Source organism: Cherax quadricarinatus, chromosome 17, assembly GCF_038502225.1.
Source record: "Cherax quadricarinatus isolate ZL_2023a chromosome 17, ASM3850222v1, whole genome shotgun sequence".
NCBI classification, from domain to species: domain Eukaryota; kingdom Metazoa; phylum Arthropoda; class Malacostraca; order Decapoda; family Parastacidae; genus Cherax; species Cherax quadricarinatus.
Window position 1 is genome coordinate 5,999,208 of NC_091308.1, and position 27,728 is coordinate 6,026,935.

The 27,728-nt window shown below is 38.0% G+C and overlaps 1 protein-coding gene across 3 annotated transcripts in view; it reads left to right on the plus strand.

Annotated features, from left to right (window-relative positions):
• Rala (Ras-like protein A) overlaps positions 1-27,728 on the plus strand; it is a 232,395-nt gene that overhangs the window by 190,228 nt on the left and 14,439 nt on the right. For 2 of the 3 annotated variants that reach the window (XM_070085759.1, XM_070085761.1), the window contains exons 4-6: positions 1,730-1,801; positions 3,165-3,339; positions 23,353-23,469. In XM_070085759.1, coding sequence (XP_069941860.1) covers positions 1,730-1,801; positions 3,165-3,339; positions 23,353-23,469 — 364 coding nt within the window. The remainder of the gene's footprint in view (positions 1-1,729; positions 1,802-3,164; positions 3,340-23,352; positions 23,470-27,728) is intronic. The other variant, XM_070085760.1, reaches the window with a different exon arrangement.

The following is a 27,728-nucleotide window of genomic DNA, read 5'->3' on the forward strand; positions in this document are numbered from 1 at the left end:
TTTTCCTGAACGCTCTGGGAGTTTCAGATTGATACACCAATAAAGGCTTCACTTTGCAATCACCACTAGCATTAGCACACATCAGAAGAGTAAGCCTGTCTTTCATAGGCTTATGTCCTGGGAGTGCCTTTTCCTCCTGATTAATGTAGGTCCTGCTTGGCATCTTCTTCCAAAACAGGCCTGTTTCGTCGCAGTTAAACACTTGTTCAGGTTTCAGTTCTTCACTATGTAATCCTTGAATTCCTTCACATATTTTTCAGCTGCTTTTTAGTCCGAACTGGCAGCCTCACCATGCCTTATCACACTATGTATGCCACTACGATTCTTAACCCTTTCAGGGTCGACAGGCCATCTCAGAAACTTGTTCTCAGGGTCGCTCAAATTTCAAAAAAAAAAAAAAATTATTTTTCCTTATGAAAACATAGAGAATCTTTTCCCAATCTTGACGAAACCAAAAGTATGAAATTTGATGGAAAACTTACGGAATTATGCTCTCACGAAGTTAGAGGTCTCGACAATGTTTATGCATCGGCGATTTTGCCCAATTTGAGCCCTATTTTCGGCCAATTCCACTGTATTAGTCGACAAAAATCATGAATATTTTGCTAGAACTCCATTTTTTCTATCGAATGAGTGCAAGAAACCACCCATTTACCGATTTCAACTATCCAATACAGTGGTCAGAATTTAGCAATTTTGCCAATTTCACACAAATTTCAAAAGATGCCAATTTACAAATAGGGTCCAGAATAAACAAGAAAGACATTCCTGGCACTAAAATGACATTTCCTCTGTTCATTAGTCACGTCCCAATGCCCCTCTTACATTCTTTTGCTTTCCGCTTTGAATTTTTATTCTCACAAAAAATAGAAGATTTACTGTTATGCAGACTACAGCATTAGTGTAAAAAAATGGTATAAATAATATCGGCACACTTGTGAAAGAATATTAGACTCACCAGTTGACGTGTATTGGACCTCACTTGAGGAAGAGGATCTTGGGGCGAGTGTAATATTAAGCACTTCTCCTGAGATACACATCGACCAAATAACTGCTGTGGCATATGGACACCTGGCAAACCTAAGAATAGCATTTTGACACTCGAGTAAGGAATCATTCAAGACTCTGTATACTGTGTGTGTCAGGCCCATATTGGAGTATGCAGCACCAGTATGGAACCCACACCTAGTCAAACACATCAAGAAATTAGAAAAAGTGCAGAGGTTTGCAACTTGACTAGTCCTGGAGATAAGGAGTATGCTCTACGAGGAGAGATCAAGGGAAATCAACACTGGAGGACAGGAGGGATAGTAGGGACATAATAACAACATACAAAATACTAAGAGGAATTGACAAGATGGATAGGGACAGGATGTTTCAGGGATGGGACACAACAAGGGGTCACAACTGATGAAGACTTATATAAGTCACAGGGATGTTAGGAAGTATTTCTTCAGTCATAGAGTTGTCAAGAAGTGGAACAGTCTGGAGAGTGATGTAGTGGAGGCAGGATCCATACATAGCTTTGAAGAGGTGGGGCCAGGAGCTATGACTCTACCCCTGCAACCACAACTAGGTGAATATACACACATGGGACACAGCAACAGACCAAGTGTCAAATGACGAAAGCCAAAAGCCTTTAACAACTGGTAACACACATTCTCTCTCTATATATATCTATCTATATATATATAAGCAAGGAAAATCTAATATCTTTTAATATTTTTAGGTCTGGTGAAGGGTTTCTGTGTGTGTTCTCCATCACAGAAGATGACTCATTCCAAGCTACCCAAGAGTTCAGGTAAGATGAATAAAATTGTGTGTGCATGTATGTATGTATGTGCATCTGCATGCATGTACACATGCATATGTGTGTGTTTTCTTCAATGAACTGGCTGTATCCCACTGAGGCAGGGTGACCGAAAAAGGACTAAAGTCTGGCTAATCAGTTTCCTTGAATCCCTTCACAAATTATTACCCAGCTCATCAAGTCCCAAAAACCATTTGTCTCTGTTTACTCCTATCTAACATGCTCACACATGCCTGCTGTATGTCCAAGCCCTTTACACAAAAACCTCTTTTACTCCCTCCCTTCATCCTTTCCTAGGATGACCCCTACCCCTCCTCCCCTCTACAGTTTGATATGCCTTCCAAGTCATCCTATTTTGCTCCATCCTCTCTAATTGACCAAACTACCTCAACAACCCCTCCTAAGCCTTCTGAATAATGCTTTTAGTAACTCCATACTTCCTGGTTTCCACACTACAGATTCTCTGCACAATTTTAACACTACTCATTGCCCTTAGACACAACATCTCCACTGCCTTCAGCTTCCTTCTTGCTGCAGAATTTACAACCCATGCCTCACATCCATATAAAAGTGTTGATACCACTATACTTTCTTATATTCCCTTTGTTTCCATGGATAACATTCTTTGTCTCCACAGATACCTCAATGCACCACCCACCATTTTTCCTACATCAGTTCTTTGGTTTACCTCATCCTTTATAAACCCATCTGCTGACAAGTCTACTTCCATGTATCTGAATGCATTCACTTCTTTCATACTTCCTCCCTCTTTTTTATTTTTAGAAAGCTATATGGGAAAAGGGGTTACTAGCCCATTCCTCCTGGCATTTTAGTTGACTTTTACAACTCCTATGGCTTATGGAGGAAAGATTCATATTCCACTTCCCCATGAATAAGAAAGGAAAATAATAAGAACAAGAACTATTAAGAAAAAATGAAAGAAAACTCAGATGAGTGTGTGTACATAAATGTGTACATTTATGTGTAGTGTGACTTGAATGCAAGTAAAAGTAGCAAGATATACCTGTTATCTTGTGTGTTTACAAGACAGAAAAAAAGACACTAGCACTCCTACCATCAGTAGTACCTCCCTGGGTGGTTACTGTCTACCATCCTACTACATAATATGTTTAGATATGCTGTGTATCTTTATAGGTATATGCTTCTAAACTGTTGTGTTCTGAGCACCTCTGCAAAAACAGTGATTATGTGTGAGTGAGGTGAAAGTGTTGAATGATGAAAGTATTTTCTTTTTGGGGATTTTCTTTCTTTTTTTGGGTCACCCTGCCTCGGTGGGAGACGGCCGACTTGTTAAAAAAAAAAAAAATTCTAGCTACTTCCTCTTTTCTTTCAGGGAACAAATTCTGCGAGTTAAAAATGATGAGCACATTCCATTTTTGCTGGTAGGCAACAAAGCTGACCTAACTGAACGCAGGAAAGTGTCAGAAGAGGAAGCCAAGAACCGTGCCGAACAATGGCGTGTGCCTTATGTAGAGACCTCGGCTAAGACCAGAGCTAACGTTGATAAGGTAAAGTGAAGTCTTCTACTGAGCTTTCTTAATCTTCTTTCATAACACTATTTTTTTCAGTTTTATAATAGAAAAAAATATTTAATGCACTAGGTATTGAGATGCCTTAATACCACAAGAAGAATTGTTTTGATTATCCTGTAGGATTCACTGCCTTCACAGTATTAGCCTGCTGCATTATGCTCTGCTGCAGTGTGCTTTGCAGTGTTAATTAACAAGTCACTTTCCCCTTTATCTGAAAGCGTTTCATTTTTTTGTGATTTGTGTTTCTTTTAATGATGTGTTAGCTTTAATTAGGTATCACCGAGTCATATTCCAGAACCCAGCTTTCCCCACTATTCAAGTCTTAACTTACACAACTTACAGAACATTTGTATCTGCTGCTGTGTTCTTTACATATATGGGACAGTTATAACAAACTTTGACCCAGCACTCTGTCTTTTCCTGTAGCACTGAAGTAGAACACACATAATAAACGAAACAAGTACCTCTTTGATATATGTACCACATGTTTAACACAATCTATATTGGAGCTCCACGCTAATAAAGGGCTCTAAAATTTGGAACTTCCTTCCAGAAGATGCGAAAAAAATTCCCTATCTGCTGCTGCTTCAGACATATTATGTAGCTAAAAAAGCATCTTATGAGTCTCTTCTAATTTCTTCATATGTAAAATACATCAAAATCCAACCTCTCAACAGCAACCTTGTTAATCCATATCATATTAGTATTCATATTCTTGTTTTTCAATCGCCAATAAATATTAAAATATTTAATGAACCTAGTATATTCAGCCTCATCACTCATTTCTTTATTCTGAATTATGTAGTAATCACTGCTACAAATATTAAACCAAATTGTGAAAAATAAAAAATCCCAAAATGTCATATATGATTAAGCAAATTGATGTATACAATATCAATGTTTGTAAACTGTAGCATTCTAGTAAGCTAACCTAGTTAACAATTTTTCAGTAGTTATAAGTTAATGTTAAGGCTGTCTAAAATGTTCTGCATAACCAGAAGCTTTCTGTAAAGTATGCCACTCATATTAGCCAAGCCTATATCACTTTTATACCATATGGAAATAAACATTATCACTTATTAGTTATATCTTGTAATGAAATTTATTCCATCCAAAAATATATGCAAGTGCAAGTTTGTATTTTTATAGCTTTAGTCATAATCTGAGAACACTCACTAAATTAATTAGGGCATCCAGAAAATAAGGGAAAGAAAATCAATGTAAATGTGATCAGAGAAGAAAATCTTAATACCATATTAAATTAATGACGTAATCTTCTTTAAGCAATAAATAATAGCACCAATGCAAAGTAAACCTGTAACATATATACAGTCAACCCTCACTTAACAAGTTCTGGCTTATTGGAAATTTGGTAACCAAAAAAGGAACTAGGATGCTTCCTCCACATAACTATCAGAAGTGATCATGGTCCCATGACTAAAACAGTTTCTAATAAATATGTCCTAGTGTTTGCTAACCTGTCTTTATAAACCAGTTTGTCGGTATCAGTTACCGTGGTTTATATGATACTTTTATTACCACTTTTGTGGGAGATACTTTTATTACCACTCTTGTGTGGGAGATACTTCAAGTGTTGGCAAGATGCTGCTAGGTTTCTCTCCATGGAAGAGTTACCATGTCAAAAGTAAAGGAGTTATTCTTACTTTGATAGTGCATCACAACATAGTTCTTTTTTTTATTTTTACTTCACCTCCTCATTGTGTTTTAAGTAAAGCTTGTTTTCACATTTCCTTCTTTTGTGGGCAAGGGGCTTGGACTTCCAGCAAGCATGCGTGAGCATGTTAGATGGTAGCGAATGGAGATGAATGCTTTTTGGGACCTGATGAACTGTTGGAGTGTGAGCAGGGTAATATTTTGTGAAGGGATTCAGGGAAACCAGTTAGCCGGACTTGAGTCCTGGAAATGGGAAGTGCAATGCCTGCACTTTAAGGAGGGGTTTGGGATATTGGCAGTTTGGAGGGACATCTAAGCTATTGTATCTGAGCGCCTCTGCAAAGACAGTGATTATGTACGAGTGATGATGAAAGTCTTGAATGATGATGAAAGTTTTTTATTTCTGGGTTTTTCTTTCTTTTTGGGTCACCCTGCCTCAGTGGGAAATGGCTGACATGTTAAACAAAAAAATAAAAAAATATTTACTCGGGCAGTCTGCATTCTTTTTCCATTTAGTGTAGTTCTTTAGCGTGCATCACCAACAGCTTGGCTGATCACAGACTGGGCCAAGAATAATGAACAGAGGATTAAACCTCTGTCACTGCTTACACTGAAATATAACAATCTTTTTCCTCAGACAATTTTACATGTGTAATACCCAAACCAGCATAAATAATTCAGTATCTTAAGGCAATAGAAGTGTGTGAAGAAGATTCTACTTTCTACAATATGCAAGGAAATGGAGCTTCTTTAGTGATTTGTGGAGACATAAATGGTGACTTCCATGGGTAGACAATGCTCATTAGTGTTCCTCAAGTGAAGAGTATAGAAATTGTTAACAGGAAAAGTAGGGAAATGGATTTACAGATATCTAACAAACAAGCCAAGGAGAGTGTTGGTAAACAAAATACAGTGGACCCTCGAATTTAGTCCTGCCTTTTCTGTATGCAAAACTATTTTTATTATCTATAAAATGTATTTTTTGTTAATATTTTTGGGTGTCTGGAATGGTTTAATTGGATTTACATTATTTCCTATGGGAAATATTAACAAAAAATACATTTTATAGATAAAAATAGTTTTGCATACAGAAAAGGCAGGACTAAATTCGAGTGTCCACTGTATAGTGTAAGTAAATAATTCTTAATCTCAAAGTACTGTCCTAACACCATTACTGTCCATCATCTTCATGGCAGAGAAAAAAGAACATTACCCACAGCTTTGTATTTTTTTTTTTTTTTTGCGGAGGTTACTTGGTCCTGGATGTAATGGTGTCAAAGACTGCAACCTCAGGCCACAACATAATAGAGGTTCAGACCTGCTTGCACAGTGGCATGGGACAGAACCCACAATAATTGATTCAAATTAGACAAGTTTAGATTTAGAAAGGATGTAGGAAAGTATTGGTTTGGAAATAGGGCAGTTGATGAGTAGAATAGCCTGCCTAGTAGGGTTATTGATGCTAAAACCTTGGGTAGTTTCAAATTTAGGTTGGATAAATACATTAGTCAGAGGGTTGAAGAGGGGTTGTTGAGGTGGTTTGGTTATTTAGAAAGAATGGATCAAAGTAGAATGACTTGGAGAGCATATAAATCTGCAGGGAAAGGAAGGAGGGGTAGGGGGTCATCCTTGAAAAGGTTGGAGGGAGGGGGTTAAGCAGGTTTTGTGGGGAAGGGGCTTGGACTTCCAGCAAGCATGTATGAATGTGTTAGATAGGAATGAATGGAGACGAATGGTTTTTGGGGACCTGACAAGCTGTTGGAGTGTGAGCAGGGTAATATTTAGTGAAGGGATTTAGGGAAACCTGTTAGCCAGACTTGACTCCTGGAAATGAGAAGTACAATGCCTGCACTTTAAAGGAGGGGTTTGGTAAATTGACAGCTTAGAGGGACTTCTAAACTGTCGTATCTGAGCGCCTCTGCAAAGACAGTGATTATGTGTGAGTGAAGTGAAAATGTTGAATGATGATGAAAGTATTTTCTTTTTGGGAATTTTCTTTCTTTTTGGGTCACCCTGCCTCGGTAGGAGACGGCCGACTTGTTGAAAAAAAAAAATGCATGAGTGAGAGTGGTTGGATTTGAGTGGGATTTGCATATGAGTAAACAGAATTATCAAAGCTTATTGCTTGGGTAGCATTGAAAATTGGGTTGGGCAAATATTCTGTTAGTGGGATGGATTGTGAAGGACCTGCCTAGTATGGGCCAACAGGCCTGCTGCAGTGTTCCTCCTTTCTTATGTTCTTAAAAAATGGTCACCCATGAAGACAAATTCAAGTGAGTGTAAAATGAAAGCCTGTAATTATTTTACATGATGGTAGGATTGCTGGTGTCCATTTTTGTCTCATAAACATGCAAGGTTTCAGGTACATCTTGCTATTTCTACTTACACTTAGGTCACACTACACATACATATACAAGCATATATATATACACACCCCTCTGGGTTTTCTTCTATTTTCTTACTAGTTCTTGTTCTTGTTTATTTCCTCTTATCTCCATAGGGAAGTGGAACAGAATTCTTCCTCCGTAAGCTATGCGTGTTGTAAGAGGCGACTAAAATGCCAGGAGCAAGGGGCTAGTAACCCCTTCTCCTGTATAAATTACTAAATTTAAAAAGAGAAACTTTCGTTTTTCTTTTTGGGCCACCCTGCCTTGGTGGGATACGGCCGGTTTGTTGAAAGAAAAGAAAAAAGATGAAGACAAATTTAACAAATTCTATTTCAACATGAACATGAACTGGGACCAGATTAATAGTGACCTAAATGAGATGCACTAGGAAGATATGACCAAAGATCTCGGTCTGCTTCCTGGAACAAGGAACTCATCTGTGCTCGAAGTATACTCCAAACACATACCTCTGTGATAAAGGGCAAAGGAGGTGAAGAGGCAAACTTAAGAGAGGAATTCACTCTACTGGTGAGGATGATGGATAACATCTCTCTCTGAAGCACCAAAGGAGACTGGTTAGGGAAATGGGGAACATTAAGTACATATAGAGGAGGGGAAAGAGAGAGAGAGAGGGGAAGGAGGGGGGACAGAGAGGAGGGAGGGAGAAGGAAAGAGAGAGAGGAAGGAGGGAGGAGGAAAGAGAGAGAGAGAGAAGGGAGGGAGGAGGAAAGAGAGAGAGAGAGAGAGGAAGGAGGGGGGAGGAAAGAGAGAGAGAGAAGGGAGGGAGGAAAGAGAGAGAGGAGGGAGGGAGAGGGAAAGAAATTTAAATATTCTGGATAATCACATCAGTTTTTATAGTCCCTTTCAGACATTCTTTTTCTGCAATACAGATACTTCTCACTTAATGACTGACTTAGGTTCCTAAGAGTAGGTTGGTAAGCAAATTGGTCATTAAACAAGGAACTGCCCCTTACTAATATTTCAAGCATACTGTGCTGGTGGTAGGTTTGTGTCAACCATCTTTAGATATTGCACCATTTATAACATTTTTTAGCGTGTTAAAAATAGAACTAGGCATTAAAAACAATTAAAAAGTAAAATACACATACAGTACACTCATTACTTACCTTAAAATATTTATAGTCCTAATGTAGGGTGAGAGGGGAGTATTTATTGTAGAAAGAGGAAAAAGAAGAGCAAAGAATGGAAGAAGCACAAAAGAAGTTACTGTAAAGGGGTTGGTGATGCATCTCAGCATGAAGCTATCTCCAAGACTACGTATTTCATCTGTAAATTTGTACTTTATTGTGCACTCCCATAGTACAAGATAAAAGTGCAGCAGCACTAGGAAGAGGAAATTGGAAGTGGTACAAAAGTACACTGTAAAGGGGGTTAGCTGGTGTGTTCGTCTGTGTGTTTACATTTTCGGCATCTCTTGTGGCATCTAAGGTAGGTGTTAGAAATGATTAAACTCTTTGGACAAGGTATGTCGATGGTGGTAATAATAATAATAATAATAATAAACAATAATAATAATAATTGCTGTAGAGCACTCTAAATGTCATATACGTATTTTGTATAGGTTTGGTAGCTGACATTTAAAGTGCTCCAGAGTGTTGTTACCACTTATTGTTACCATCGACATACCTTGTTCACTAAGCTTAATCATTTCTAACACCTACCCTTAGATGCCATGAGAGATGCTGAGAATGTAAACACACAGACAACACATCAGCTAACCCCTTTAGAGTGAACTTTTTGTACTTCTTCCATTTTCCTCTTGTTTTTCCTCTTCCAAGTGCTGATGCACTTCTAACTCTATCTTGTACTATGGGGTGCACAATAAAGTACAAATTTGTACAAATATGTAGTCTTGGAGACTGTGAAAGATAGTGTACTGAGTGGCTGCAGGAAGGACATTGAGATGCTTGACTCTGAGACGCTGGACTGTTGTTTCCATGACCCAAGTTCTTGTGTGGCATACAGTACCAACTGGCCGGAGAGCCGGTCGTTAAACGAGTACAACGCTAAGTGAGGAGTACCTGTATATGTACAGGAGCTCTGTATGAAAAAAGAGCTGTTAAATGTTAAAAAAAAAAGTGACCGCTAGAGAACTGATGATCCACTGTATACAGTCTTAAGCAGTGTATAATGAGGGGAATTTGATTGAACTTTGTATAGAAAGAGGTTTTGTTTTATGTAATATGTATTTTAAGAAAAATAAAGGATAAGTATACAAGATATGATATAGGGAATAATGACAGTAGTCTGTTGGACTATGTATTTGTAGATAAGAGACTGATGGGTAGACTTAAGAATGTGCATGTTTATAGAGGGCCCACAGATATATCAGATCACTTTTTAGTTGCAACTACAGTGAGAATAAAAGATAGATAGGAGGCAAGGAGAATAAAATCAACAAGTAAGAGAGAAATGAAGGTTTTTATACTAAAGGAGGAGGCAGTTAGGGTAAGATATAAATAACTATTAGAGGAAAGATGGGCTAGTGGGAGTAGTATAGGCAATGATACTGAAGAGGTATGGGGTAGATTTAAGAAAGTAGTGTTAGTGTTCAGCATAAGTTTGTGGTTACAGGAAAGTGGGTGTGGGAGGGAAGAAGAGCAATTGGTGGAATGATGAGGTAAAGAGAGTAGTAAGAGAGAAAAAGTAGAGGCGATACAAGGCAGGAGGAGTATAGAGAAAGAAAAAGAGAGGTTAAGAGAGTGGTGAAGGAATGTAAAAGGAGAGCAAATGAGAGAGTGGGTGAGATGTTATCAACAAATTTTGCTGAGAATAACAAAGTTTTGGAGTGAGATTAACAAGCTGAGAAAGCCTAGGGAACAAATAGATTTAACAGTTAAAAATAGGAGAGGAGAGTTAGAGGTATCAGGAAGATGGAGGGAATATTTTCAAGAACTGTTAAATGTTGATGAAAATAGGGAAGCTGTGATGTTGTGTGTTGGGCAGGGAGGTATAACATTTTGTAGGAGTGAGGAAGAGCCAGTTGTGAGTGTGGGTGGAATAAGGTGGAAAAGCAGCTGGGATTGATGGGATAAAGACACAAATGTTAAAAGCAGGTGAGGATATAGTTTTGAAGTGGTTAGTGGGAAATATTATTTCGGTTTTAGGCTATTTCAGTTTTAGACTGACCTTCTGGAATGGATTACGGCCAAGATACTGGTGTCGTGTCACATATAAACTGCATCATCAGATATAAACACACCAGAATATGAAATACAGTTAGTACCTCGGTATACGTTCTGAATCCATTCCAGGACCTTGGACTTATACTAAACAGGACGTATGTCAAACGAATTTTCCCACATGAAATATAGGGAAAACAATTAATCCATTCCCATAAAAAAAAATCCTATTGTTATTGGCATATTATACATTGATGGGGTTGTATAAAATAATTTAAACACTGCCTGAAGAGAGTGCATCTCTCTTAGTCTTGTGCTCCTCCTCCTCAAGTTCCTGCAGTTCCCAAGTAGTCAGCTCTTCCCTGTGCCCCTCCACCAACTCCTCCACGTCACTGATACTAGTGGGCAGTCATGGCTTTGTCTCGAGAGAGGTAAACAAGGATACTATGCAGTGTATTGACTCATTTTGACCTGTACAACTTCTAGCACTTGAGTCATATTCCAGACAAAGGTCATATACCAAGCAAAAATTTTCACTTCCAAACAGGACGTATACCAAGTTGGACTTATTCCAGAGCGGGCATATACCGAGGTACCACTGTGTATTATCAAGAAATTAGCTTTTGAATACAATAAATAAGTTTTATGACATTAGGTAAAAGTAGTTAATTGTGCAAAACAATTATACATCCCTAACAATAATAATGATATAATTTACACATTACATATAAAACCTGATATGCAGAGTTTCATTATGAACATCTGTACGAATGTTTGTTTGCACTTTGCATATCACATACAAGTGAATGCTGCTCTTGGGTTTTCTTGAGGTTATGGAACTGTTATTTACTAAAACACTGCAAGATTGTCTGGCCCATTTGGCACTAGGACATATTATAGGAATTATCTCACATCAGTGTAAAATGTTGAGGGTAAAGTTAAGCAATACAGAGGTATGTATTGTAGTGTTGGGGATAGAGTCGAGTCATACAGTAGTGTATGTCAGGGGTCTCCAAACTTTTCACTATAAGGGCCACATCTTATATTTTACACATTTTCACAGGCCAAAGAATAAATCAATTTTATAAATATAAATGACTGAATAAAATTTAAATGAATGAATAAGTTTTATTTGGATCCTTTATGTAATAAGCATGATATGATTCAGAACAAAGGAGAGATGTGACAGTTACAGAGAAACAATACCGTGCTTACATTGAAAAATGATACATTATGGTTATAAATGTCACAGACCGGGCCGCGGGGGCGTTGACCCCCGAAACTCTCTCCAGGTAAACTCCAGGTATAAGCCAGTGCTTTGAATTACTGAACTGCAGATGAGAAAAGCTGACACAAGATTAATGGGAATGATGGAACTGGCTTTTTAATTTCAAAATATTGCTGAACCAAGGTTCCAAACTTGAGGAGCCAATTATTAAATGGACTTCAAATACTTATCAGATAAACTTGTGTGATATTTGGACTTGACATAATTCAATTTTTAAAATGTTTATTAACAAAGGTACGTTGTACCAAAAACTAATACAAAATCCACAAGCAAATTGCTTTGAATTTGGAAACTGTTCAGGCTGTAAAGATTTATAAAATTGAATCAGATTTCCTTCTTTGTACTTTTCTTTCAGTATGTCATCTGATTGAAGTTCAGTAATTTTCATTTAAAACTGACTTGGGAGTGTTTTGAGCATTGCATTCAAATGGATTTTGAAACAGCTTTATTTCACCTGTTTTTCCATCGAGATCAGAAAATCATTTCTGAAATTGTTTTTGCAAGTCATTAATAATTTCTGTTGCAAATGAAGAACATTCTGCTTCACTGTCATGAATTTTTTCACAACAGAGGAAGTGAACCAAAGTAGAAATTTTCACCTGTCCTTCAAATAGCATCAGTTTTGCCCTGAATGCCTTGACATGCATGAATAGATCACAAATCAAATTTGTTTTGCCTTGCAACTTCAGATTCTATTGATTCATGTGGCTTGTCATGTCAGAAAAAAATACCAATTTCCAAAGCCAGTCAGCATTTGATAAAAGTGGTTTGGGTCGATTCTTCTCTGTGAGAAATGAATCGGTTTCCTTTCTGAGCCTAAAGAAGCATGATAGAATCTTTCCACAATTAAGCCATCCATTGAACTGCTGTATAATAAGGCAAGTTACTGAACTCAAAATCAGTTTCTTTCAGAAAATCATGAAATTGGCAATGATTAAGCCTGTGAGATTGAACGAAATTCTCTGTTAAAGCAACAGGTTTCAGAACGCAAGATCTGTCCACATATTTTCCACACAATGCTTGCTGATGGATAACACAATGCAGAAACATGAACTTTGAGAATCCACAATCCTATCAAGCTTCTGTGATTTGTCCAGCTAAACCTTTCTTCACCCCAAACATGTTCTTTCCTCCATTAATTGTCAAGCATTACAGTTCAATTCAATTCAATTAAATTCAAATTCAATTCAAATTTTATTTCTCTGTAAAGATTACAATTGGTGATTTAATTATTACAAGACAATAATTACACAGAAGGCCACTAGCATGCCTAGGCATTTCGGGCAGACTAATAATAATTCTTACTCTATAATACAAATTACAAATGATTAAATGGATTTACAATAGTGAGGTAGTTCAGAGCATTTAAGAATATAACAATTTGTAAAATTAGTAATGAGAATGGTTTTGTCTTGGCATGATGCACAGTTTCTATTAAAGCTCCTATATTGGAGTTTCTCAGGCAAACTTAGGAGTACCTTGAGAGTTATTAGGCAATAGATATACACATATTCGGAATTTTATGATTACAGTCATTTGGGTCAGTGTAGGTGTAAATGAGGAGTATGTATGTATGTGTGTGTGTGTGTGTGTGTGTGTGTGTGTGTGTGTGTGTGTGTGTGTGTGTGTGTGTATGTATGTATGTATGTATGTATGTATGTATGTATGTATATATATGATTTTGGGAGATGTTAAGTGAATGTATAGGAGCCTTTGAACCAAGTGAGAGAGTAATTGTGGTAGGGGACCTGAATGCTAAAGTAGGAGAAACTTTTAGAGAGGGTGTGGTAGGTAAGTTTGGGGTGCCAGGTGTAAATGATAATGGGAGCCCTTTGATTGAACTTTGTATAGAAAGGGGTTTAGTTATAGGTAATACATATTTTAAGAAAAAGAGGATAAATAAGTATACACGATATGATGTAGGGCGAAATGACAGTAGTTTGTTGGATTATGTATTAGTAGATAAAAGACTGTTGAGTAGACTTCAGGATGTACATGTTTATCGAGGGGCCACAGATATATCAGATCACTTTCTAGTTGTAGCTACACTGAGAGTAAAAGGTAGATGGGATACAAGGAGAATAGAAGCATCAGGGAAGAGAGAGGTGAAGGTTTATAAACTAAAAGAGGAGGCAGTTAGGGTAAGATATAAACAGCTATTGGAGGATAGATGGGCTAATGAGAGCATAGGCAATGGGGTCGAAGAGGAATGGGGTAGGTTTAAAAATGTAGTGTTAGAGTGTTCAGCAGAAGTTTGTGGTTACAGGAAAGTGGGTGCAGGAGGGAAGAGGAGCGATTGGTGGAATGATGATGTAAAGAGAGTAGTAAGGGAGAAAAAGTTAGCATATGAGAAGTTTTTACAAAGTAGAAGTGATGCAAGGAGGGAAGAGTATATGGAGAAAAAGAGAGAGGTTAAGAGAGTGGTGAAGCAATGTAAAAAGAGAGCAAATGAGAGAGTGGGTGAGCTGTTATCAACAAATTTTGTTGAAAATAAGAAAAAGTTTTGGAGTGAGATTAACAAGTTAAGGAAGCCTAGAGAACAAATGGATTTGTCAGTTAAAAATAGGAGAGGAGAGTTATTAAATGGAGAGTTAGAGGTATTGGGAAGATGGAGGGAATATTTTGAGGAATTGTTAAATGTTGATGAAGATAGGGAAGCTGTGATTTCGTGTATAGGGCAAGGAGGAATAACATCTTGTAGGAGTGAGGAAGAGCCAGTTGTGAGTGTGGGGGAAGTTCGTGAGGCAGTAGGTAAAATGAAAGGGGGTAAGGCAGCCGGGATTGATGGGATAAAGATAGAAATGTTAAAAGCAGGTGGGGATATAGTTTTGGAGTGGTTGGTGCAATTATTTAATAAATGTATGGAAGAGGGTAAGGTACCTAGGGATTGGCAGAGAGCATGCATAGTTCCTTTGTATAAAGGCAAAGGAGATAAAAGAGAGTGCAAAAATTATAGGGGGATAAGTCTGTTGAGTGTACCTGGTAAAGTGTATGGTAGAGTTATAATTGAAAGAATTAAGAGTAAGACGGAGAATAGGATAGCAGATGAACAAGGAGGCTTTAGGAAAGGTAGGGGGTGTGTGGACCAGGTGTTTACAGTGAAACATATAAGTGAACAGTATTTAGATAAGGCTAAAGAGGTCTTTGTGGCATTTATGGATTTGGAAAAGGCGTATGACAGGGTGGATAGGGGGGCAATGTGGCAGATGTTGCAAGTGTATGGTGTAGGAGGTAGGTTACTGAAAGCAGTGAAGAGTTTTTACGAGGATAGTGAGGCTCAAGTTAGAGTATGTAGAAAAGAGGGAAATTTTTTCCCAGTAAAAGTAGGCCTTAGACAAGGATGTGTGATGTCACCGTGGTTGTTTAATATATTTATAGATGGGGTTGTAAGAGAAGTAAATGCGAGGGTCTTGGCAAGAGGCGTGGAGTTAAAAGATAAAGAATCACACACAGGGTGGGAGTTCTCACAGCTGCTCTTTGCTGATGACACTGTGCTCTTGGGAGATTCTGAAGAGAAGCTGCAGAGATTGGTGGATGAATTTGGTAGGGTGTGCAAAAGAAGAAAATTAAAGGTGAATACAGGAAAGAGTAAGGTTATGAGGATAACAAAAAGATTAGGTGATGAAAGATTGAATATCAGATTGGAGGGAGAGAGTATGGAGGAGGTGAACGTATTCAGATATTTGGGAGTGGACGTGTCAGCGGATGGGTCTATGAAAGATGAGGTGAATCATAGAATTGATGAGGGAAAAAGAGTGAGTGGTGCACTTAGGAGTCTGTGGAGACAGAGAACTTTGTCCTTGGAGGCAAAGAGGGGAATGTATGAGAGTATAGTTTTACCAACGCTCTTATATGGGTGTGAAGCATGGGTGATGAATGTTGCAGCGAGGAGAAGGCTGGAGGCAGTGGAGATGTCATGTCTGAGGGCAATGTGTGGTGTGAATATAATGCAGAGAATTCGTAGTTTGGAAGTTAGGAGGAGGTGCGGGATTACCAAAACTGTTGTCCAGAGGGCTGAGGAAGGGTTGTTGAGGTGGTTCGGACATGTAGAGAGAATGGAGCGAAACAGAATAACTTCAAGAGTGTATCAGTCTGTAGTGGAAGGAAGGCGGGGTAGGGGTCGGCCTAGGAAGGGTTGGAGGGAGGGGGTAAAGGAGGTTTTGTGTGCGAGGGGCTTGGACTTCCAGCAGGCATGCGTGAGCGTGTTTGATAGGAGTGAATGGAGACAAATGGTTTTTAATACTTGACGTGCTGTTGGAGTGTGAGCAAAGTAACATTTATGAAGGGATTCAGGGAAACCGGCAGGCCGGACTTGAGTCCTGGAGATGGTAAGTACAGTGCCTGCACTCTGAAGGAGGGGTGTTAATGTTGCAGTTTAAAAACTGTAGTGTAAAGCACCCTTCTGGCAAGACAGTGATGGAGTGAATGATGGTGAAAGTTTTTCTTTTTCGGGCCACCCTGCCTTGGTGGGAATCGGCCAGTGTGATAATAAAAAAAAAAAAAAAAATAATATATATATATATATATATATATATATATATATATATATATTATATATATATAATTACAGTGGACCCCCGGTTAACGATATTTTTTCACTCCAGAAGTATGTTCAGGTGCCAGTACTGACCGAATTTGTTCCCATAAGAAATATTGTGAAGTAGATTAGTCCATTTCAGACCCCCAAACATACACGTACAAACGCACTTACATAAATACACTTAAATAATTGGTCACATTCGGAGGTAATCGTTATGCGGGGGTCCACTGTGTATATATATATATATATATATATATATATATATATATATATATATATACATAATGTGTGTGTGTGTGTGTGTGTAGATCAAGTGTTTACATTGAAGCATATATGTGAACAGTATTTAGATAAAGGTAGGGAAGTTTTTATTGCATTTATAGATTTAGAAAAGGCATATGATAGAGTGGATAGAGGAGCAATGTGGCAGATGTTGCAAGTATATGGAATAGGTGGTAAGTTACTAAATGCTGTAAAGAGCTTTTATGAGGATAGTGAGGCTCAGGTTAGGGTGTGTAGAAGAGAGGGAGAATACTTCCCGGTAAAAGTAGGTCTTCAACAGGGATGTGTAATGTCACCATGGTTGTTTAATATATTTATAGATGGGGTTGTAAAAGAAGTAAATGCTAGGGTGTTTGGGAGAGGGGTGGGATTAAATTATGGGGAATCAAATTCAAAATGGGAATTGACACAGTTACTTTTTGCTGATGATACTGTGCTTATGGGAGATTCTAAAGAAAAATTGCAAAGGTTAGTGGATGAGTTTGAGAATGTGTGTAAAGGTAGAAAGTTGAAAGTGAACATAGAAAAGAGTAAGGTGATGAGGGTATCAAATGATTTAGATAAAGAAAAATTGGATATCAAATTGAGGAGGAGGAGTATGGAAGAAGTGAATGTTTTCAGATACTTGGGAGTTGACGTGTCGGCGGATGGATTTATGAAGGATGAGGTTAATCATAGAATTGATGAGGGAAAAAAGGTGAGTGGTGCGTTGAGGTATATGTGGAGTCAAAAAACGTTATCTATGGAGGCAAAGAAGGGAATGTATGAAAGTATAGTAGTACCAACACTCTTATATGGATGTGAAGCTTGGGTGGTAAATGCAGCAGCGAGGAGACAGTTGGAGGCAGTGGAGATGTCCTGTCTAAGGGCAATGTGTGGTGTAAATATTATGCAGAAAATTCAGAGTGTGGAAATTAGGAGAAGGTGTGGAGTTAATAAAAGCATTAGTCAGAGGGCAGAAGAGGGATTGTTGAGGTGGTTTGGTCATTTAGAGAGAATGGATCAAAGTAGAATGACATGGAAAGCATATAAATCTATAGGGGAAGGAAGGAGGGGTAGGGGTCGTCCTCGAAAGGATTGGAAAGAGGGGGTAAAGGAGGTTTTGTGGGCGAGGGGCTTGGACTTCCAGCAAGCGTGCATGAGCGTGTTAGATAGGAGTGAATGGAGACGAATGATACTTGGGACCTGACGATCTGTTGGAGTGTGAGCAAGGTAATATTTAGTGAAGGGATTCAGGGAAACCGGTTATTTTCATATAGTCGAACTTGAGTCCTGGAAATGGGAAGTACAATGCCTGCACTTTAAAGGAGGGGTTTGGGATATTGGCAGTTTGGAGGGATATGTTGTGTATCTTTATACGTATATGCTTTTAAACTCTTGTATTCTGAGCACCTCTGCAAAAGCAGTGATAATGTGTGAGTGTGGTGAAAGTGTTAAATGATGAAAGTATTTTCTTTTTTGGGATTTTCTTTCTTTTTTGGGTCACCCTGCCTCGGTGGGATACGGCTGGTTTGTTGAAAGAAGAAAGAAATATATATATATATATATATATATATATATATATATATATATATATATATATATATATATATATATATATATATATATATATATATATATATATATAATATATATATTTTTTTTTTTTTCAACAAGTCGGTCGCCTCCCACCGAGGCAGGGTGACCCAAAAAAGAAAGAAAATCCCCAAAAAGAAAATACTTTCATCATCATTCAACACTTTCACCACACTCACACATTATCACTGCTTTTGCAGAGGTGCTCAGAATACAACAGTTTAGAAGCATATACGTATAAAGATACACAACATATCCCTCCAAACTGCCAATATCCCAAACCACTCCTTTAAAGTGCAGGCATTGTACTTCCCATTTCCAGGACTCAAGTCCGACTATATGAAAATAACCGGTTTCCCTGAATCCCTTCACTAAATATTACCCTGCTCACACTCCAACAGATCGTCAGGTCCCAAGTATCATTTGTCTCCATTCACTCCTATCAAACACGCTCATGCATGCCTGCTAGAAGTCCAAGCCCCTCGCACACAAAACCTCCTTTACCCCCTCTCTCCATCCTTTCCTAGGCCGACCCCTACCCCCGTTCGTGCTCAGTAGAAATAGTAGTATATCTCTTTCCTGTTGGTTCTTTTTTAACAGCAATTTTTCCATCTCTCGCAAAGCACTGGTGAATTTTCCTGTCATGTTGTAACTTTTTAAATACTGTACAGTTTTTCTGCAGTTCTTTGAAGATGTCTTCTCTGGTTCCTGTGCTGTGCATGCTATGCATTGATGCTAATTCTTTTGTGACATTAAATTCATTGTTGATACCATGAGTGAATACTATGAGTTGTGATGTGTCAATCACATCATTCGATTCATCAAGTGCAAGAGAATGAAACTGAATTTTATGCTTTGTCTGCAGTTTGATGAAATATATTGCTTCCTATATCCTCATTTCTACGAACAACAGTATTTGGCACGAGACTGAGGATTTTTGAACAGATTTGCTTTTTCTGGGCATAACTCTCCCATTGTTTCCATCATACACTCTTTTGATCAGATCTCCATCAGTGAATGGCTTTCCTCTTTTAAGTAACACAAAGCTACTTTGTAACTGGCCCTGGTTAAAACTTCCTTTTCAGTTCTCTTCTGCATAAAAAAAAATCTTGTTGGGCAAGCAACCTGCATTGCATTGATTCAAATTTTTCCAAACACTGTTCCTGTGAATTGGGAATAACTTGGATTGTGTTTGGTCTCATAGTGTTGATGTACATCGTAATCCAAAATTGCAACAGTTTTGTAGCATACGACACACAAGGCTTTGTCACCTGCTTGTGCAAATAAGTACTTTATGCTCCATTCTTCATTAACCCTTTGAGGGGCCAGCCCATAGATCTACAGCTTTGAAGCCAGGGTCCAAGCCATAGTACTGCGTCATGAGCTCAGCTCACTCAGATAAGCTGTGAGCGGTAAATTTGGGCCTAGATATGAGAGAATGCATCTGTGTGGTAAGTGTGCACCATATATAACAAATCCTGCAGCACACAGTGCATAATGAGGAAAAAAACTGCATCCTTATTTTTGGATTAAAAGAGTGACTTTGTGGTTTGTGTGGTTGTATTCACAGTTTCATGGTCTCATTTGATAGAATGGAGGATATATTACAGAAACAGAGATGATTTTGATTGGTTTTAGTACTGAAAATAGGTTGAAATTGAGCTCAAAGTAGCGGAAATGTTCAATTTTTGCCGATGTTCAAGAGTAAACAAATCACATCATGCGTCCAATACACATCAGCTGGTGGGTCTAATGTGCATTCACAAATGTTCTGATATCATTAATACAGTTATTACAGTAATGCAAAACAGTAAATCTTCTATTTTTTGGTGTGAATAAAAATTCTTTGCGAATAAAAAATCGTAATGGAAATCATCTGTAAAGCCTGGAAACATAACTAATAAACAGAGGAAATGTTATTGTAGTGCTAAGAATGCCTGCATTGTTTATTCTGGACCCTATTTTGAAACTGGAATATTTTGAGCTTTGTGTGAAATTGGTCAAATTACCAGTTTCTGATCAGTTTATTGGGTAGTTGAAGTAGTTGATGGGCGATTTTTTGTGTTCAGTAGATGAAATAGAACACATACTAGTGAAATAGCTAAGAATTTGGTCTAATGGAACAATGTACTAATTGGCCAAAAATAGGACTCAAAATGGGCAAAATTGCTGATGTGTATATATTGCTGACAGCATTTTTTTTTTTTTTTATCAAATTTTGTACTTTTTGTTTTATTACCTTCAGAAAGAGATCTTCTACCATTTCATAAGAAAAATAATAATTTATTTTTTGAAAATTCTTGGACCCTGTGGGGAATTTTCAGATTGGGGGGTCTGGACCCTCAAAGGGTTAAACCGGTGGCACTCGCTCTGCACTATTCTTTTCATATTTCCTTCCATAGCTGAAGGGTATATGTATCTGAAAAATGAAAAGAGTAGCATGAAAATTTGAACAAATTTTGACATATAAATTGTTACAAGCAACAAAATCCTTAACTTTAAGTGAACAAAATGACTGAAAATGAGGATTTATTAGTTTTACTATTTATGTATACATATTTCAAGTTGCTATGAGCCGCATAAAATCTTGTGGCGGGCCGCATGTGGCTTGTGGGCCACAGTTTGGAGACCACTGGTGTATATTATAAAATACAGCCTCTCCTCACTTAGCGACATACTCGTTTACCAACGACTTGGACTTACGACAGGCTCTCTGTCCAGTATGCATACCTAAATGTATATTAGAGTGGATTTCCTCTTCTGTTTATTACAATATACAGTACACTACTGTATAAACTTTTAAAAATATACTAAAAATGTTATAAATGTGCAAAGGTGACATTAAAACAGTATCAGAGATGGTTGACACAAACCCACTACCATTATAGTATGCTCCTTGCTTAGCGACGAATTTGCTTATTGATGTGGTCTTAGGAACAGAACTCTGTCATTAAGTGAGGAATGGCTGTATTGAGGATAGAGCTGAGTGACACAGTAGTGTATATTATACAGTATTGAGGATACAGCTGAGCAATATTTTTATTTATTTATTTATTAACACATCGGCCGATTCCCACCAAAGCAGGGTGGCCCGAAAAAGAAAAACTTTCATCATCATTCACTCCATCACTGTCTTGTCAGAGGGGTGCTTTACACTACAGTTATAAAACTGAGCAATACAGTAGTGTATATTATAGTGCTGAGGATAGAGCTAAGCAATACAGTAGTATGTTTACAACTTCAACATAGAGCATGGTGCACAAGCTGTGAATTAACTAATAACAGCATTGATAAGAGTAAATTAAATGACTCAGTAAAACACTGCAATGGTGTTATTGCAAATTTTATCCTTAAATAACTTTAGACGAATCCAGGATAATCAAAGTAAGGGTATATTGCAACGCTTCTGTGTTTTCTTGGTTAGACCAACATAAAACTTACAACCAGTCCATTGTGAACATGGCTTAATGAACCCAAGATAAGTCATAATGAATATCAGTGGATGAACAGAATACTGGGCAAGGACTTAACCCATTATCTTCAACATACCTGCCTCAACACTAACCATTCAACCAATAGGATGATTCTGCAACCAGGACACTGTAACTTAATTATATCTGGAGCACCAACTATGACCCTACTCCCACAGCCCTAGAAGCTTTCGTGGTACATCTGTTCTAATATCCCTCAAAAGCCAAGGAAGTGTGATGGCTTTGATGAGTATGAGAAGACATGTGCCACAAAAGGTTCTGGGACTGTAGGATAAGACAGTAAGGTCACAGTTGTGTGGGCTAAAAAATCACCCAGTTTTAAGCTCTTTGCTTGAGTGGTTATAGTGTTGAGCTTGCAGTGTAGAAGAACTATGGTTCAAGTTTCTGCCCAGTATTCTGTTCATTCATATCTTAATAAACTTAATATTACACTAATATTAATGTGTTCTATGGTGTCACATGTGAAGAGGTCATTTTTGTCTCAGGTTCTTTTATATATTTTTCTTAGCAGTATTTAACCACTGAACTGATTCTTACTTCTTGTTCTCAACTTAATTTTAATTCTTATTGATTTTTTTATATATAAATTGTGTTTTTTTTTTTAACAAATTTTGTGAGTCACTTTAGCCTGTTGATACTAAAAAAAAAAAAAGGCAGTGAAAAATTAACTGATGGGAAGTGCATGACAACTTTCACTGCTGTGTAAACCAGGAATACACAATAGCTTTCACTGCTGTATGTAAACCAGGAATACATGACAGATTTCACTGCTGTGTTTAAACCAGGAATACATGACAGATTTCACTGCTGTGTGTAAACCAGGAATACACAATGGCTTTTACTGCTGTGTGTAAACCAGGAATACATGACAGATTTCACTGCTGTGTGTAAACCAGGAATACATGACAGATTTCACTGCTGTGTTTAAACCAGGAATACATGACAGATTTCACTGCTGTGTGTAAACCAGGAATACACAATGGCTTTTACTGCTGTGTGTAAACCAGGAATACATGACAGATTTCACTGCTGTGTGTAAACCAGGAATACATGACAGATTTCACTGCTGTGTGTAAACCAGGAATATATAACAGATTTCACTGCTGTGTGTAAACCAGGAATACACAATGGCTTTCACTTGTGTGTGTGTAAACCAGGAATACATGACAGCTTTTACTGCTGTATATAAACCAGGAATACATGACAGCTTTCACTGCTGTAAACCCAGCACCGAGATACTTCTGGTCGGTTATTTTTTCATGACAAACACACCATCCTCTAATTGCTATGACATTGTTCCTTGAGAGACTGACTGATGCTTCATATATATCTTTGGCATTGTGGGCAGATTGTGTGCTCTTTCTTTTGTTCTCTCTCTCACACACTTTCTCTTTCTTCTCTCTTTCTTGCTCTGCTCTCACTCTCTTTTTCTTTCTCTTTTCTTCATGTGCTCTTGTTCTCTCTTGTAGTTCTCATTCTTTTCTTTCTCTCCTCATTCTCATTCTTTCATGTATGGGATATACATGGATAATGAAAGGCTTTTAGTATGTGTGTGATCATGTCTCCATGTAGTAGTCTTGTCTAACACATGATCTCCCACATCCAACAGGTTTTCTTTGATTTGATGCGTGAGATTCGTTCTCGCAAATTGGAAGACAATAAGAACATCAATGGCAAGGGTAAAGATCCTGGCAAGAGGAAAAAACCCAAGTGCTGCATTCTTTAGGTCAGGAGAAGTCCCCTTTTAGACCCAGTGATGGCCATTGCTTCTTATGTACCTTCCCTCTTGTTGGGTTTATTATTTCCTTTGGCTAATCAAGACCCTTTTCCTATTCCCTGGCTCCTGGATTGATGGCCTTTTCTCCTGTAACAAAAGTACTGCGCCTTGTGTGGCATGGATAATTGCTTGCCTTAATGTGGTAGAGAGCAGGCTTTAATTTGACTGGTTGTTACCTGTATTCCCTAGTTTAGGTTCATTAATGTTTTTTCTCATTCTCCTATGTCTGTGTATGGTATTGCTGGCTCATCACTTGAGTACTAGTACTCTTTTTTTTTTTTTTTTTTTTTTTCATTGTGGGAAAGTTGTACCATTGTAAATCTTGTTTTTACATCATTATTTAGCCTTGGTGTAAAGTGTAAAAGTTTTTAGATTATTTTATGGTTTCAGTAGCATTTTTGTATCATTTAATTTCCTCTGTATTTAGATGATTTGTAGTATATTTTAATAATTATTTTGCATTCTAAACAAATATTAGGTATTATAGTATTTTCTGTTACTACAGTATATATGTTTTGAAGGTGCTTCTATAATAGTGAATTTGTTAAATATTATTAGTGTATTGATGTGATGTATTTTAGTAATGTACCTAAAATTATATACAGGCAGACCTCGCATAATGCAATGGTAATGTTCCGGAAATTGATGCTTTATGTAATTTTGCCTTATGTAATGTGAATACTTTTTTTTTCAACAAACTGGCCATATCCCACTGAGGCAGGGTAAGAAATATTTCTGTACCATTTGTAGCCTTATCCCATTGATTGTCACGACCCCTGCTTGAAAACCTGCTCACAGGGTTGAAGAATTAAAAAAAAAAAAAACATAATTTTTCTTATGAAATGATAGAGAATTTTTTTCTGAAAGTATTTATTTTTATTATCACACCGGCCGATTCCCACCAAGGCAGGGTGGCCCGAAAAAGAAAAACTTTCACCATCATTCACTCCATCACTGTCTTGCCAGAAGGGTGCTTTACACTACAGTTTTTAAACTGCAACATTAACACCCCTCCTTCAGAGTGCAGGCACTGTACTTCCCATCTCCAGGACTCAAGTCCGGCCTGCCGGTTTCCCTGAATCCCTTCATAAATGTTACTTTGCTCACACTCCAACAGCACGTCAAGTATTAAAAACCATTTGTCTCCATTCACTCCTATCAAACACGCTCACGCATGCCTGCTGGAAGTCCAAGCCCCTCGCACACAAAACCTCCTTTACCCCCTCCCTCCAACCCTTCCTAGGCCGACCCCTACCCCGCCTTCCTTCCACTACAGACTGATACACTCTTGAAGTCATTCTGTTTCGCTCCATTCTCTCTACATGTCCGAACCACCTCAACAACCCTTCCTCAGCCCTCTGGACAACAGTTTTGGTAATCCCGCACCTCCTCCTAACTTCCAAACTACGAATTCTCTGCATTATATTCACACCACACATTGCCCTCAGACATGACATCTCCACTGCCTCCAGCCTTCTCCTCGCTGCAACATTCATCACCCACGCTTCACACCCATATAAGAGCGTTGGTAAAACTATACTCTCATACATTCCCCTCTTTGCCTCCAAGGACAAAGTTCTTTGTCTCCACAGACTCCTAAGTGCACCACTCACTCTTTTTCCCTCATCAATTCTATGATTCACCTCATCTTTCATAGACCCATCCGCTGACACGTCCACTCCCAAATATCTGAATACGTTCACCTCCTCCATACTCTCTCCCTCCAATCTGATATTCAATCTTTCATCACCTAATCTTTTTGTTATCCTCATAACCTTACTCTTTCCTGTATTCACCTTTAATTTTCTTCTTTTGCACACCCTACCAAATTCATCCACCAATCTCTGCAACTTCTCTTCAGAATCTCCCAAGAGCACAGTGTCATCAGCAAAGAGCAGCTGTGACAACTCCCACTTTGTGTGTGATTCTTTATCTTTTAACTCCACGCCTCTTGCCAAGACCCTCGCATTTACTTCTCTTACAACCCCATCTATAAATATATTAAACAACCACGGTGACATCACACATCCTTGTCTAAGGCCTACTTTTACTGGGAAAAAATTTCCCTCTTTCCTACATACTCTAACTTGAGCCTCACTATCCTCGTAAAAACTCTTCACTGCTTTCAGTAACCTACCTCCTACACCATACACTTGCAACATCTGCCACATTGCCCCCCTATCCACCCTGTCATACGCCTTTTCCAAATCCATAAATGCCACAAAGACCTCTTTAGCCTTATCTAAATACTGTTCACTTATATGTTTCACTGTAAACACCTGGTCCACACACCCCCTACCTTTCCTAAAGCCTCCTTGTTCATCTGCTATCCTATTCTCCGTCTTACTCTTAATTCTTTCAATTATAACTCTACCATACACTTTACCAGGTACACTCAACAGACTTATCCCCCTATAATTTTTGCACTCTCTTTTATCCCCTTTGCCTTTATACAAAGGAACTATGCATGCTCTCTGCCAATCCCTAGGTACCTTACCCTCTTCCATACATTTATTAAATAATTGCACCAACCACTCCAAAACTACATCCCCACCTGCTTTTAACATTTCTATCTTTATCCCATCAATCCCGGCTGCCTTACCCCCTTTCATTTTACCTACTGCCTCACGAACTTCCCCCACACTCACAACTGGCTCTTCCTCACTCCTACAAGATGTTATTCCTCCTTGCCCTATACACGAAATCACAGCTTCCCTATCTTCATCAACATTTAACAATTCCTCAAAATATTCCTTCCATCTTCCCAATACCTCTAACTCTCCATTTAATAACTCTCCTCTCCTATTTTTAACAGACAAATCCATTTGTTCTCTAGGCTTTCTTAACTTGTTAATCTCACTCCAAAACTTTTTCTTATTTTCAACAAAATTTGTTGATAACATCTCACCCACTCTCTCATTTGCTCTCTTTTTACATTGCTTCACCACTCTCTTAACTTCTCTCTTTTTCTCCATATACTCTTCCCTCCTTGCATCACTTCTACTTTGTAAAAATTTCTCATATGCTAACTTTTTCTCCCTTACTACTCTCTTTACATCATCATTCCACCAATCGCTCCTCTTCCCTCCTGCACCCACTTTCCTGTAACCACAAACTTCTGCTGAACACTCTAACACTACATTTTTAAACCTACCCCATACCTCTTCGACCCCATTGCCTATGCTCTCATTAGCCCATCTATCAAGTAATGAAACCAAAAGTATGAAATTTGATGGCAAGCTTACAGAATCACGCTCTTGCAAAGTTAGTGGTCTCGGCGATATTTATGCATCAGCGGTTTTGCCCACTTTGAGCCCTATTTTGGGCTAATTCCAGTGTTCCAGTTGACAAAACTCATAGCTGTTTTGATAAACTCCTTTTATTCTATTGAGTACAAGAAACTGCCAATTTACCTATTTCATCTACCCAGTGGCAGCTTGTCTATAGGAGCTGCAGAGCTTCAGTTCCCACAGATACTGCCAGATGTATGACTTCATCAACCTAATGCTAAACTAATTTGCAACTGACAAATATGTTACAGGAAAAATCTGTTGTATGTTTTCAGTGTACAGTAGTACCCCTAGTTTCGAACTTTCTTCATTCCAGAAGGCTGTTCAAGTGCCATTACCGAATGAATTTGTTCCCATAAGGAATAATGTAAATTAGATTAGTCTGTTTCAGACCCCCAAAAAATACACTTACAAAAGCGCTTACAATAATATACATACTTAAATAATTGGTTGAGTTGGGAGCAGTTCGAAACTCAGGGTACCGCTGTATTTATAAGCGAATTTTTTATTTATTTTTTTTTTGTTGTTGAAATGAGATAAAAAATTATTAAAAATAGAAGTTTGATGCAGTACGATAGTACAGTATAGGTATTGCTGGTGTTATGAGCCCCCACTGCAACTACCCAATAAAGTGATCTGAGATTACTAATTTGGCCAATTTCACACATAATTCAGGAAAGACCAGTTTCAAAATAGGGTCCAGAATAAACAATACAGACATTCGTGGCACTGAAATAACATTTTCTCTGTTCATTAGTCACATCTCCAGGCCCTTTTTATATTATGGTTGCTTTTCTTTTTGAATTTTTATTCAAACACTTTTTATTTATTTATACAATTTTTTTTTATTTATACAATTATTACAATTATGCAGTAGTCTGAATAACAGTAAATCTTCTAATTTTTATTCACACAAAA